Here is a 14,603-nt window from a genome sequence, read left to right on the forward strand (position 1 = left end):
ATGCAACATCTTCGTCCCCATTGCCGCAAGACGTCGTTCATTGTCCTTTATAGTCGGCCAACACTCAGAACTATAGAGAGCGGCAGACGGACGACATTGCAGTAAATTTTAAATATCGGACGTGCGCTGATACGTCGATCACAAAGAACACCAGTTGGAGCATGCCACTTCATCCAGGTTGTGTTAATGCGTGAAACAATTTCATTACGCAGTTCTCCATTGGCTGATAGCGTTGACTCGAGATATTTAAATCGCTCAATTCTGGCAATGGCAGTAGCCTGCCCAGAACTGAGCGATTTCAATATCTCGGGTCAATGCTATAAGCCAATGGAGAACTACGTCATGCTCCTCACATAGGGAAACACAAAACCTTTTATACCTGAAGTGTCAAGCTTCCGGTTTTCTGACTTGTTTAATATTTAATTATGATACATAACCCACATTTAGGCTAGAACCTATGGGGAGACTGGAAGGAGAAGGAGGCGGTTTAAGTGAGTAATAATATCACTGTTTTTCAGGAGCCTGGAGTCGGTTTTGAACTTTTTCAGCTTTCAACGATGCACAAAAAAGAAACAAAGACAGGCTGAGAATAAATCCATTTTATTACTTCCAATTCAATTCAATTATTTCACATAAAACCTTTCAAAAAGATGGAAATAAACAAGTTTGTTGGACTAAAAAAATTCACAATATATATATTCATAATATAATCCGTCCTTCAGTTATACGCAAGAAGTGTAGACTTTTAGTTTACATTTCAGAAATTTTGTCCTCCAGGCTTCAACATGAATTTTAATTTCTTCTCGGTTAAACTTGATTTCTTCTATGTGGTTGCATTTAGAATTTTGCCAGCAATAAACTTCAGCATACGTTAAAGGAGGAATCGTCTTAGCCTCTATGGGGTAGTGAAGCGTGAGATAAACGCTCTCCTCACCATTAGAAAAATGCTCAACTCTCCGTTGGTCTACATAACGTTTACCTGGAAAGTAATCAAATCAATTAAATTAGGAAAATCTAGTATTTTTTTCATCTTCTCTTTGATTGCTTATTGAACTTGGTGGATGCGTAGGGCTACCCCCTAATCCTTAAGGAGGGCCCCGTATTTCTGCTAAAGTGCAATGAAATTCCCTTAACTAACTTACATAGAACATATGTAGACATTACAGGTAGCATACGAGGGTGCAAATCGTAACAGTTTGAAATCATAGATACATAAATAAGTCAAATAAGTCTCCATTTTGAAAAATATATACACGGAAATCACAAAAAGTACAATTTTAAGGATAATCTGTTTTTACCTTTATTGCATGTTAATCTCCAATGAAAATCATCCCTCCAACTTACCAATTACGGTTTTAATCCCTATTCGCAAACAAGAGTTTAATAATGCAGAATTCATATTACTTACCGCACCCTTTTGATCCAAATGTTTTTTTGAATTTGACGCTGTGCAAGAGAATCTCTGACGAATCTAATGCCGAGTCTAGTGACAACTCTGCTGGGGTATTATTCGCAATTGTTGCATTGTTATCAGTAACGGTATTATTCGCAACTGTTGCATTGTTATCAGTAACGGTATTATTCGCAACTGTTGCATTGTTATCAGTAACGGTTGAGTTATCATCTGCTGGGGAGCAAGCGGCAACAGCTAGCAAGGCGATGAAAACTGCAACGGCTGTGACAAAACGAATCATTTTGGCGCAACTACGAAGGGAACTTGATTGAAGTTAGTGATGGCGAATAAATGCAGTCTATATATACTGAAAGCGAGCGTCCCAAATATTACCCCCTCTACTGATTACATTCGATAAAGTCGTCATTGAAATCGATAAGGCGCGGTTTTGCGGAAGCGTATACCTTCATTTGATGGGGGCGTTGTTATAACCACTCTTTATCAACCCGCCCATTTCTATTTTGCCATGCCTTTGGTTGGGGCTAAGAATTATCTGAATCAACATCGTGTACCTTCCGTTCAAGGGGATTTATTGGATATATGGAAAGCGACTGAGAAATAGGTTTTGTAAGTCATTCATCTATGAGACCTTTCAGAGTGATCATTAATTCGGTGCATGAGTAACGCTGACATTGTCCTGTAGATAAAATCCGAAGTGTGAGACGTAAGGTCCTAATTGCATGATTGTAAGCCACAAGGATCTTACAAAAGTACAATGGTTGCCTTTGTAATGAAAATTTGTGAATCACTAGGGCTAAGTCTTCATTATCATGTCCTGAACTATGAACTATACTGCAAGGAAATATGGCGCTTTTTTTTAGAAATATAAGAGGATTTAGCTAGTCATCATCATCGTCAACGGCGCAACAACCGGTATCCGATCTAGGCCTGCCTTAATAAGGAAATCCAGACATCCCGGTTTTGCGCCGAGGTCCACCAATTCGATATCCCTAAAAGCTGTCTGGCGTCCTGGCCTACACTATCGCTCCATCTTAGGCAGGGTCTGCCTCGTCTTCTTTTTCTACCATAGATATTGCCCTTATAGACTTTCCAGGTGGGATCATCCTCATCCATACGGATTAAGTGACCCACCCACCGTATCCTATTGAGCCGGATTTTATCCACATAGATTTCATAGATTTCGTTATTGTGTAGGCTACGGAATCGTCCATCCTCATGTAGGGGGCCAAAAATTCTTCGGAGGATTCTTTTCTCGAACGCGGCCAAGAGTTGTATTCTCCTATCCTTATTCTTCTTCGTGTTTGACCAGTGCGGTTTGATGTTGTTGGTTGATTCGTCTTCGGGGTTGACGTTGCCACCATATATTTTGTCGTGCCTTCATTGATGTGCAGCCCAAGATCTCGCGCCAATTACTGCCTGCTCGATCTGGATGAAGGCAGTTTGTACGTCTCGGGTGGTTCTTCGCATGATGTCGATATCGTCAGCATAGGCCAGTAGTTGGGTGGACTTGAAGAGGATCGTACCTCTTGCATTTACCTCAGCATCACGGATCACTTTCTCGAGGGCCAGGTTAAAGAGGACGCATGATAGGGTATCCCCTGGTCGTAGACCGTTGTTGATGTCGAATGGTCTTGAGAATGATCCTGCTGTTTTCATCTGGACTCGCACATTGGTCAGCGTCAGCCTAGTCAGTCTTATTAATTTCATCGGGATACCGAATTCTCTCATGGCCGTGTACAGTTTTACCTGGCTATGCTATCATAGGCGGCTTTAAAGTTGATGAACAGATGGTGCAACTGTTGTCCATATTCCAACAGTTTTTCCATCGCTTGCCGCACAGAGAAAATCTGATCTGTTGCTGATTTGCCAGGAGTGAAGCCTCTTTGGTATGAGCCAATGATGTTCTGGGCGTATGGGGCTATCCGACCTAGCAAGATAATGGAGAATATCTTATAGATGGTACTCAGCAACGTGATACCTCTATAATTGCTGTAGTGTGTGATATCTCCCTTTTTATGTATGAGACAGATAATGCCTCGTTGCCAATCGTCAGGCATTGATTCGCTGTCCCAAACCTTGAGCACAAGTTGATGAACCACTTGGTGTAATTGGTCGCCTCTATATTTAACCAATTCGGCTGTAATTCCATCGGCCCCTGGCAACTTATGATTTTTTTGCCGATGAATTGCACGAACTCGCCGATCTTCTGGTTGTTGAGTAGCTCATCAAAGTACTCAACCCATCGCTCCAATATGCCCACTCTGTCTGAAATCAGATTTCCCTTTTGCCTCGGCAGGATGAGCATCGAGGTGTATAAGGCTTCATCCTGCTGACTTGTTGGTAAAACTTGCGTGACTGGTGCGGTTGCTCTCTGTATTTTTCTAGCGCACAGACTTTTTGGTTCTCTCCTTTTTCCGTCTGTGAAGTCGTTTCTCCGCTCGACGGAGTTCGTGATAAGTCTCTGTGCGTGCCCACGTTCTTTGAGAATGCAACGTTACTCGGTATGCGGCATTCTTCCGTTCCGTTGCTAGCTTACATTCATCGTCAAACCAGCTGTTCCGACTCCTTTTGTGGCGGGTCCAGGTCTGTTTGTGGCCGTATCCATGATAACGTTCTTCAGGTGGTTGCGAAGATCATTTGTAGATGCTTCGTCTCCAGGTCCTCTGTTGACTGCGGTTATTGCGGCATCCATTTCCCTCTTATAGGTGTTGCGAAGGGCTGTGTTGTGGATGGCTTCAGTGTTAACTCTCACCTGATTGTCAGAGGGGATTTTAGGTGATTCGAGTCAATATTGGCCCCCCCATATGTTCTGACATCTATCAAGGCTGAGAGGTGGCGGCGTTCGATCAATACGTGGTCAATTTGATTCAAATTGGTCCCGTCTGGAGAGGCCCACGTATATTTGTGGACCGCTTTCTGCGCAAACCAGGTACTTCGAACAACCATTTCGTGTGACACTGCAAATTGAATGATCCGCAGTCCGTTATCATTTGTATTTTGATGTAAGCTGTGGGAGCCAACGTATCCCTACTTGGCTGTTAAAATCCCCAAGTGTGATTTTGATATCATATCTGGGACAGGCTTCGAGGGTTCGTTCTACTGCCTCGTAGAAGTATCCTTCTCGGGATCTGCAGTCTCATCTGTAGGGGCGTGAACGTTAATGAGGCGCAGAGTGCATAGCTATTCGCTTATGTTTTCAAAGCCGATAACAGAAGGTTTCATTTTTTGGCTGACTAAGAAACCTACTCCGAGCACATGGTTTACTGGATGGCCACTATAGTATATGGTGTAGCGGCTCTTCTCCAGGAAACTGGTCCCTGTCCATCGCATTTCTTGTAACGCTGTCATATCAGCCCTATATTGGAACAGGATATCGGCTAGCTGCTTATCAGTCGTTGTAAAATCCGTCCAGTCCGGGGCTCCTGTTGTGACTTCGTAACAAGTTGTTTTCCTTGTAGGGTTGTCAGCCCTACCCAACCCCCAACCTGGAGGAACAGTTGGTACAATTTGTCTCGTTTTTAGTCACGGGAGACTCGCCTTCATCCTTCTCCGTCTGCAGCTTTTCGTTAAGAAAGAGCTCCCAGCAGTCACCACGTGGAGGTGGAGATAGGGTTTGGTAGTAGAGCTGTTGGTGTTGGTTCAGCAGGCGTTGCCCAGGTTTTATGCTCCATTGTGGGTACCAATCCACGTTTCGCCCTGGGACCTATACTACCCTTTGACTACCAACACTCAAAGTATCCTCCCCTTGACGAAAAAGGCAGCTAAAAGGAGTAGACGTTTTCATGGTAGCAACTGTTGTGGAAAGACAAGGGGGCAAAATGTAACGACCCAGATTTAAAGTTGAAATTAAATTAACTTTTCAATCAATAATATAAAAAGACATTTATATTACTTAATTAATAAAATTTAATTTAAAACTTAATTGAAACTAATTTACTTCTGATTTGTTTCTAAGTTACTTTTTCCCCAAAAAAAATTTGAGAAAAAATTCGTTTTTTTGGCGTGTGTTGTTGACAGGAATGAGCGACGAGCCGCCGACGGGTAGCGGACCAGACCGGCCCCCCACCATAAAGCTTAGGGGCACTCGGATCGGTCGTGGAGTCCATAACGAGGAGGATCCAGACTTGAAAAGAGCCAAGGATAGCCAATCTTGAAACAAGAAATGGCGAGTTGGCGAAGACACTCGAAAATCTGAAAAATTACATTATTGATCAAGGAAAATGGAAAGCTTACGGGGCAGCTAATGGCTGGGAAGGTGGACTCGCCGTCTCCAAAGGTAGCCAGGAAAAAAGTGAAACTTTCTACGACTACTTCTGCAGCCATGGAAGAGCCGGGCTGCCTTAAGGGCGAACAAGTTTTCGGTAGCGAATCCGTCTGTATGGAGGACATAGAAAACAATCAAGCTGACGATACCAGAGACAGCGACAACGGTGGCGATGGAAATGTCTCAGGCAAGTTGTAGTAGTAAAGTGGGAAAATTGGGTGATATTTTTCTCTATATTTCTAAAAAATTAAAAAAGAAAAACAAAATTGAAGAAAAAATGTTAATTAATGTAAAAAATAATACAAGTACGATTGAAAATTTAAAAAATTGTCCGACCGGGAATACAAATAGCACCCAAAATAAAGAAAAGGGAGAAAGGGTGCCCCCCATTAATGTTTATGAATTAGGTGGTAGAGATTTAGCCATTCTACTTCATGGAAGCGTGGGGCTCTCGAATTTTGTTATTAAAGAGACGCGGGCCGAGAGAGTCCATGTCAAATGTAACGAAATAGCAGATTACAAGAAAGCACGGGAGGTCCTCGAGCGAGTAAAGGCTCCTCACTTCACCTACACTCCAAAGGAAGAGAAGGTGCAAACCTTCCTTCTGAAAGGCTTGGATGCGGAGGAGGAACCCGATGAGGTGCTCAAAATGCGGATGCCCCGGGAGACGGGAGCTGAGGTCAACTTCCTCTCAGTGTCATGCTTTATTCGTTTTGGAAAAACGAATCTTGCCGAATTTCCTCGTGCAGATAAGTCCGGAGAGTCGGAGAAATGATCTGATCGGCATCAGCTCGCTTAATTACCAGGCCATTCGTTTTGAGCACCTGCTGAGGGGCGAAATAGTCCAGTGCCGAAGATGCCAGCGCTATGGTCACTCGCCAGTGAACTGTCGAATGAGCTTACGATGTGTAAAGTACGGGAAAGGCCATACCCTAGCCGAATGTTCGCTGACTGCAGCAGAGAGCAAGGAAAAAACTCTCTGTGTCAACTGTGGACGCGGAGGGCATCCGGCTTCGTACCATGGAGGTCCTGCATACCGCAATGTTAAGGTCATAAGGCAGTAGGTGTCAAAATCGGCCCAAAGGGCGAAGGTATCAGCGTTGTTGAACGGTACCGTCCCTTCGGCACCAATCGTCTCGGGGATCCTATTGCAGAAATAATTCGACAAGGGGGAGCTAAGAAGACTCAATAAAATGCAAGTGGCGGAATGAACACCATCCACAATAAAATATTAACCATATGTGAAAACACTTTAACATATGCTACACGTACACAATACAAGAATAAACAGTATAACAGAATATTTACACAAACAGCATGCCCGCTGCTAAGTCTGCAGTCACAGCGGTACTACTGGACGGTCTCCGGATCATCGCGATTAATGTGAATTCCATCGTAGGAATCCTTCGAATTTGAAACCTTTGAATGTATCGAAGTCTCTTGTATTCTGTTTTCACTGCCTAGAGGAGGGAATTTATACCTTCTGTCAGTCTATTCAGTGGGAAACAACCGAGCCAAGTTCAAGGAGGAATTCCATTCTCCGTTTACGGTACTCGAATTGAACAGGCTTCATAGTTGTTTTATTATAGCTGGCGACTTGAATGTTAAGGATACCTCGTGGCTAAACGCCACAAACAATCCCAGAGGGTTATTCCTCAAATCTTGGATAGAGCAATACCAGATAGAGTATAAATGCGAATTATATGGGTCAGAGAGTCCAACCTGGCCCAGGGCAAATTCCCATCTGGATTTGTGCATTGCGGACGCGCGCTTGAACTTTAATTTTAGGAATCCTCAACGGAAACTACAGACTCTTCCTTATGATAGCGACCATAACGCTATTCTTATTGAAGTTCTGTTTGATGGACGAAGGCCGTACTTTAAACACACAGATTGGAAGAAATTCCAAGAGAGGTTTATTCGGGGATATCGAGAGGAATGCCCACCTCTTGATGGGGAAAACGATGGGACGATTGCCCCAGGTGACAGGAACTTGAGCAACGAGGAAATACTTCAGTATTTTCTCAACCCGGAGAACTGGATACAATTGAACAAGTCGTCCCTAAGATTAAACCTCGCAATAATATGGAAGGATATGAAACTGCAGCCATGAAACGTTTTTCAACCGTTGTGGAAAGCCTTCTGCTCACTCGCGTCAACAAAATCTATCGGAGATATGGGGACTATCATCATCCCATGTTGGTTGAGTTCAAATCACTTCTAAAGATCGCGCGGGATCTTATCCGTCAATATTACGTAAATGAAGTGAATTCCCAATGGCGGGAGAAGTTAGAGATTATTTCACCAAGCGATTCAGATTCCATGTTTACAAAGATAAATACGTTATTCCGGAAGAAGTCACGAGTAACTGTGCCGAGAAGTAAAGTCAGTCGCAGATAGATACAACACCTTATTGACTCAGGTATAGACACCAATAGTGTAACTGCTGATGGGCAAGGCAATTACATCTTGATGGATGATGCTCTGAAACTCAAACTTATACGGGAGCACTTGGAATCGGTGCATTGGCCCAGAATGGACTTAGAGCCAACGTGACTTTCAGAAATTGTAGAGAGAGATGTCCACAATTTCAAATATAGCCTGAACGGCACCACAATTCTTCAGTTTAGCTCTGCGTTGCAGTTGCGGGTGATAATCTGCTTCATTACTTTGTGTGGAGTTAACCTCCATATTTAGAAGGGTAAACAATAAGAGATTATCCGGTATGAATGGCATTCCCAACGTGGTCCTCAGGCATTGCTGCCTAACATCAGCAAGGTGTTTGAGGTTTTGGTATTGAAAGCCTTGAACGGGCATATCAAGAAGAAGAAATCATTGCCGAATGCGCAATTCGGATTTCGATCTGGACATTCGACAATACATGCAATAACGAAGGTAACGTCTGATATTTGCTGGCGGATTAACAATGGTGAGTGCGTAGGTGCTTGCCTTACAGACGTGGAGAAGGCCTTTAATACCGTCTGGTTGGATGGACTGATTTTCAGGCTTCTGAAGGATGAGTTTCCCAGCCACCTCGTAGCGATGATGTGTAGTATGCTGTATAACAAGTGCTTTTTAATTACGGACGGAAATCTCACTACTAGCAGAGAATTTCATGTTCTGAATGGATTACAGGAAGGGACAGTGACTGCGCCTACACTTTTTGCGGTATTTGCCGGCGAATTACTCAACTCTTTCGAGTTTAATAAATATTCTAAGTGATCGTTGGTTGTCTTTGGTGACGATCTGATAGCCAACACGGCACACAAGAAGGTAACTGAGGTGCAAGTTGAACTTCAGAAAATGTTCAATGATATTAAGTTCTTCACGAACAGTTGGCGGATGAAAATCAATGCGCGAAATTGTGAAACGAATCTGTTTCGAAATCCCTTGACGTACGCCAGTTGGAACTTGAAAAGGAATTGGAGAGATTTCCACATTGTAACGAACGAGAATAGTTCTGAGCGCATTCCTCATAAGAAGTGTGTTAGATTCCTGGGTGTGCGTCTTGATGAGCGTCTCCAATTCAACGAGCACGTTAAAGTCGCGCTAGAAAGCGCTCGCAAGGTATTCATGTCTCTTCGAACACTCTTTTATGCTTCACATCTTAGCCGGAAGGTTAAGAGTATTCGCTATCTTACTTTAGTTAGACCGGTGCTCACCTACGGGTGTGCTATCTGGTTCAATTTGAGTGCTGGCCAAATGGAGAAAATAAGGATCTTTGAAAGGAAATGTCGAGTGCTTGCACGGGGCTTAATAGGACTGCTTCGTCAAACTGTGAGTGCTATGTAACTAATGAAGTGATGTATGCAACTGCTGCTGTTCCGAGAATCGACACAGTTATCGTCAGACTGGGTTTCGCAGCCGTTCTATCGAAATGATGAGTATTTTAAAAAAAATCTCACGACAGGCTTCATTCCTCCCGAAGCGTTCGTGTATCTTGACAGGAATAGTCTAATTCTTGATTCTACTGGTGATCCACTAGATCCACCTTGACTGAACACAGGTGGGGAGCCTTTCCCATCTGAAGTCAGTGGCTGTAAAGTAGTGCGAATATATTCCCCCTTTCACTGTCGTCAGCAGTATAAAGACTGTGCCACCGAACGGAACTGTGAAAAGTGTGACCCCACCTAGACCGTTAGGCCTCTCTCTGCATTATCCCACTAGCTTAAAGTGTATCGGATAGGGGAAGACTATGGATCCCTGGAAGCAATTAACCGGCGTAATTGCCTCATCAACTACGGATTTATCAGCATTCCTGTGCACTTCCACGGATACTTCGCAGAATATATCGGGTATGAAACTCCAGAGATTCCCGAAAGAATCGCGGAGACTGAAGCGTAGAACCGGGCAGGGAAGTAGACTTGCTGTCCACAGAAGAGAAGAAGCTGGACTTTCTAGACCTACACCTTCTAGGGTTCAAGTCAGACAGCGAAAAGCAAGGAAGCGCTACATCGAATTATGTTAAAAGGACTTAGAAGCCTGTTGGTTGTAGGGTTCAATGTTCCTCGATGGGGTGTTGACTAATGATTTATATGCCAATCACAGCGACTCCTAAAAAAATATGAATTGAATAATTACCACGCAATGCCGTCGTCATTCATGCCTCGATCGATCGATTTTGCGGTCATCCATGATCTTTTACTTCTAAACACTTTTTTTTACAGGTGGAAATCTTCAAAAGACTAACCTCAAGGTTCACGACCCTTGAGAGTGTAGGATTTTTACCCGCTAAAACCACCTTCCGACAAGCTACGACTGAGATCTCCCCATCCAGCAGCTTTCTTTGCATATTTAGATTTTGTTTTTATTGGGAGAAGACCCTGTGATCCACCCCAGCACTATGGTTAGTTTCACTTAGCAGCGTATATCTTTAGACATCCTTTTTTAAGTCGTTTGGCATTACTTTTTTCAGTCGTCTCACTATAACAGCAATATCAATCAATTTTCGTACTTCATTATTCTGGCTATGCTTAATTGCTTGGTCCTTAATGAAAGAAGTCTTTCACGTTCCCATGCAAATTCTCGTTATGAAAGTGTGGCGCGTCAGGATTCGCGGCATTCGAAATTTATTTCGACGAAGGACGTTCTCCACTCAGTTTAGACCAGGAGTGGAGAGCAGAGTGCCATGACTTGACGGCAGGACGTCAAAGAAAAGAATAGAGAGTCTTCTATCTTCGAGATTGGCTATTGCGTGGAAACAGTTTGAACAACTCGTTCAACAAGGTATCTGCAGGCTCTCAAACAGCTGTTGGTTTTCCCTACTGCATATGGTCCCTAAGCCAAACGGCGAATGGCGCCCATATGGGGATTACAGAAAACTAAATGCACAGACTGCTCCTAACCGATATCCAATTCCACTCATCCACGACTTTGCGCATCACCTCGCGAATTGCCGCATCTTTTCGACCTTGGACTTAACCAAGGCTTATCATCAAATCCCTGTAGCTCCAGAGGACATTCCAAAGACGGCAATATGCACACCCTTTTGACTCTTCGAGTTCACCCGGATGACTTTCGGATTGTGCAATGCGATGCAAACCTTTCAAAGGTTCATCCACTCGGTCCTCCGAAACCTCGATTTCCGTTTCGTGTATTTGGATGATATTTTGGTCGCTTCTTCCTCAGAGTCAGAGCATTTAGCCTATCTCGAGTGCATTTTTCAACGTCTCCTTGAGGCCGGGTTAGTTCTAAACGTTGATAAATGCAAGTTTCTCCAAACACAAGTGAGATTCCTCCGCCACTCCATTTCCCCTGACAGAATACAGCCCGACCCAGGCAAGGTGCAAGCGATTACAAGTTTCCCGCGTCCGAAAACTGTGAAGGAGTTGAGGAGGTTCTTGAGCATGCTAAACTTCTACCGTCGTTTCCTGCCCAAGGTGGCCCAACACCAGTCCGTTTTGAACGCGTACCTGTCTGGCCCCAAAACTAAGGACACACGAGAGATTGTGTAGTCTGAAGAGGCTATCCGCGCGTTTGACAAATCCCGTCAACAACTGGCCTACGCTACACTCTTGGCATTTGCTCTGCAAGATGAACCCCTAGCCGTTTTTGTTGATGCCTCTGACATCGCAGTAGGTGCTGCTCTTCACCAAAACGTGGATCGAATCTGGCAGCCGTTGAGCTTCTTCTCTAAGCAGTTGAATCCCGCTCAACGGAACTACAGTACTTACGATCGCGAACTGCTCGCCGCGTACTTGAGCATTAAATACTTCCGTTTCTCCCTAGAAGGCAGGCCGTTCACAGTGTTCACGGACCATAAGCCTCTCTCATATGCTTTGGAACAAAAGCCCGACAAAGCGTCGCCTCGTCAGCTTCAACATCTGAGCTTTATAAGCCAGTTTCCGTCAGACATACAGCATGTGTCCGGCAAGGACAACATAGTTGCTGACGCTTTGTCTCGTATCTCCGAGGTTAACATCCCCGCCTCACTCGACTTCTCGGCTATCTCCAAGACGCAGGAGGATGACGCAGCACTTCAGAGCCTCAAATCCAACCCCAAATACAAATTTCGGGAGTTGCCCATCTTCGGCTCGAACCTCTCTCTCTGCTGCGAAGACTCGGAAAAAAGACCTCAGCCATACATCCCGGCCACCTTTCGCAAGGAAGTGTTCCACACGGTTCACGACTTAGCGCATACAGGCATCAGGACAACAAATCGGCTAGTCACCGAGAAATACTTCTGGCCCTCCATGGACAAGGATGTCAATTCCTGGGCCAGAGAGTGCATCGCATTCCAGAAGTGTAAAGTCTCCAGGCATGTAAGGAAAGAAGTGGGCTCATTCCCCCGCTCTACCAAGCGGTTCCACAACATACACCTCGACATAGTAGGACCTTTGCGAGACTCGCACGGTATTGCCTCACAATCATCGACAGGTTTACGCGGTGGCCTGAGGCAATACCTCTGAAAGACATTACGGCGCAATCTTGTGCTGAAGCCATCTGCCGAGAGTGGATACCTCGATTTGACGTCCTTGCAGTAGTCATCACTGATCAGGGAATGCAATTTGAGTCCACCCTTTTCTCGGAGTTAGGCAAACTCTTGGGGTTTAAACGCCAGCGGGCTACGGCATACCACCCGCAATCCAATGGGATGCTAGAACGTTGGCACCGGACGCTGAAAACTGCTATTATAGCACGCGACGATCCGTCCTGGACCCAAGTCTTGCCTCTCGTTCTACTCGGCCTACGTACAACACGCCGAGAGGAATTTGCTGCCAGCCCCACGGAGTTGGTATACGGGGAGAACCCAAGACTCCCAAGCGATCCGGTCTTCGACAAGAGATCGGGTCTCACAGAGTCGGGGTTGGTGCGTCCAGACCACCCACCCGACACTCGTCTGCACCTGCCTGTGCGCCCAAGGAACTGGACACGTGCACGCACGTCCTGGTCAGGATGGATGCTGTCCGGAAGCCGCTGCAGCCTCCATATGACGGCCTGTACCGCATTCTCGAGCGGGGAGAACATTTCTTCCAGCTCGAGATCGGTGGACACAAAAAGGCGGTCTCCCTGTCCAGGCTGAAGTGCGTGTGCACCCCAAAACAACGGCGCGTTCAACGGTCGCTTCAAGAACTGATGGGGAACACAGTTCCGAATTCAGTCGTTAAAACCCCTCGGTTTCATCTGGGGGCGGAGTGATGTGGCGCGGCAGGATTCGCGGCATTCGAAATTTATTTCGAATGTTGCGAATGCGAGCGGACAGATGACGTCACCGGCGCTCTCCACTCAGTTTAGACCTCGCCACAGGAGTGGAGAGCAGAGTGCCATAACTTGACGGCAGGACGTCAAAGAAAAGAATAGAGAGTCTTCTGTCTTCGAGATTGGCTATTGCGGCAATTAATATTAATTTAATTTCATGTTGTATATAATTAAGTGCTAAATATTATATCATTTAATATCATAAAAAGATAAAGTATTTAGCTCTTAAAAAAGAACCCGGGGGCTCAGCCCCAGCTTGTTGTCGATGGTCAGCTGGGAATTCTACCCCAATAGTCAGTACATCTATCTGTATCTGACGTTTAGCTCGTCCTCCTTTCTTAGGGTGTGTTTTTTTCCAGCTGAGCTTAATATCGAGTGTCATACCTAATTATTTGATCTCACCCGCCTGTGGCACATCTCGTCCGTTTATGATGACATTAATTGGGTCCTCTTTTTTGTTTGTGAAGTTAATGTACGTTGATTTGCTTTCATTCCTGTCAAAAGCTATTTGTAACTTTATTTTTGCTTCTTCCATTGTTTTACCCGTGGTAAGAATGGCAGTGTCGTCCGCGAAAGTCGCTATTTTGGCTTTTTCATAGCAAGAAATATCATTGGCATACAGGAGAAACAGCGTAGAGCCCAAGACACTGCCCTACGGTACACCAGCTGCAACTTTTTTCAGTTCAGAGTAGGTTCCTTGGTATTTCACTCTGAGTAGACGCTCTCATATATATCAAAGCGAAAAAAACTTGCTCTTTTTCCAATGCATTTTATATTGGATTCGTGATCCTGTGCACCTGTTGGATTGTGGAATGGTTTTCGCTCCAATCTCTTAAGGAGAAGCCTTTCAAATAGTCTGGATGTAGTAGGGAGTAGTAATATTGGTCGATACGATTCGATTCTATTTGACTCCTTCCCTGGTTTGGGTACCATTAGAAATTCCGCCAATTTCGGCCACTATCCATTTTAATCTAAAAGATGCATTAATTAATTGTAATAATTTGACAAGACCCTTTTCTGGCAATTTTTTTACTATTCTCCCTGTAATAAGTTCACAGTCAGGAACTTTGTTAGGAGGCAGTTTGTTTTAATTTCTGTCCTCAGTTCATTTAGTTTTATGCGGCGTATTGGGTAATAGTCGACTTTACTGGCTGGTGTTAAGCATGTGGACGCTTGTGTAGGGGCTAGAAGGTACTTTCTATATGCTTCGCGAACAGATCTGCGTTA

At 44.6% G+C, this 14,603-nt stretch overlaps 1 protein-coding gene across 2 annotated transcripts; it reads right to left on the minus strand.

Moving 5' to 3' along the window:
• Nucleotides 1-583: 583 nt before the first annotated feature.
• LOC119657649 lies at nt 584-1,737 on the minus strand. Of its 2 annotated transcripts, XM_038064662.1 has the most exons (3): nt 1,589-1,709; nt 1,409-1,552; nt 584-979 (listed from the first exon to the last, which is right to left on the minus strand). In XM_038064662.1, the coding sequence occupies exons 1-3, from the start codon at nt 1,692-1,694 to the stop codon at nt 723-725; spliced, it is 507 nt and encodes a 168-aa protein (XP_037920590.1). In that variant the 5' UTR covers nt 1,695-1,709; the 3' UTR covers nt 584-722. The 2 variants fall into 2 exon arrangements, with proteins under 2 accessions (XP_037920590.1, XP_037920589.1); XM_038064661.1 differs by having other exon boundaries at nt 1,409-1,737.
• Between the last annotated feature and the right edge of the window lie 12,866 nt (nt 1,738-14,603).

The sequence above is a fragment of the Hermetia illucens genome, chromosome 5 (genome assembly GCF_905115235.1).
Source record: "Hermetia illucens chromosome 5, iHerIll2.2.curated.20191125, whole genome shotgun sequence".
In the NCBI taxonomy this organism is placed as follows: Eukaryota; Metazoa; Arthropoda; class Insecta; order Diptera; family Stratiomyidae; genus Hermetia; species Hermetia illucens.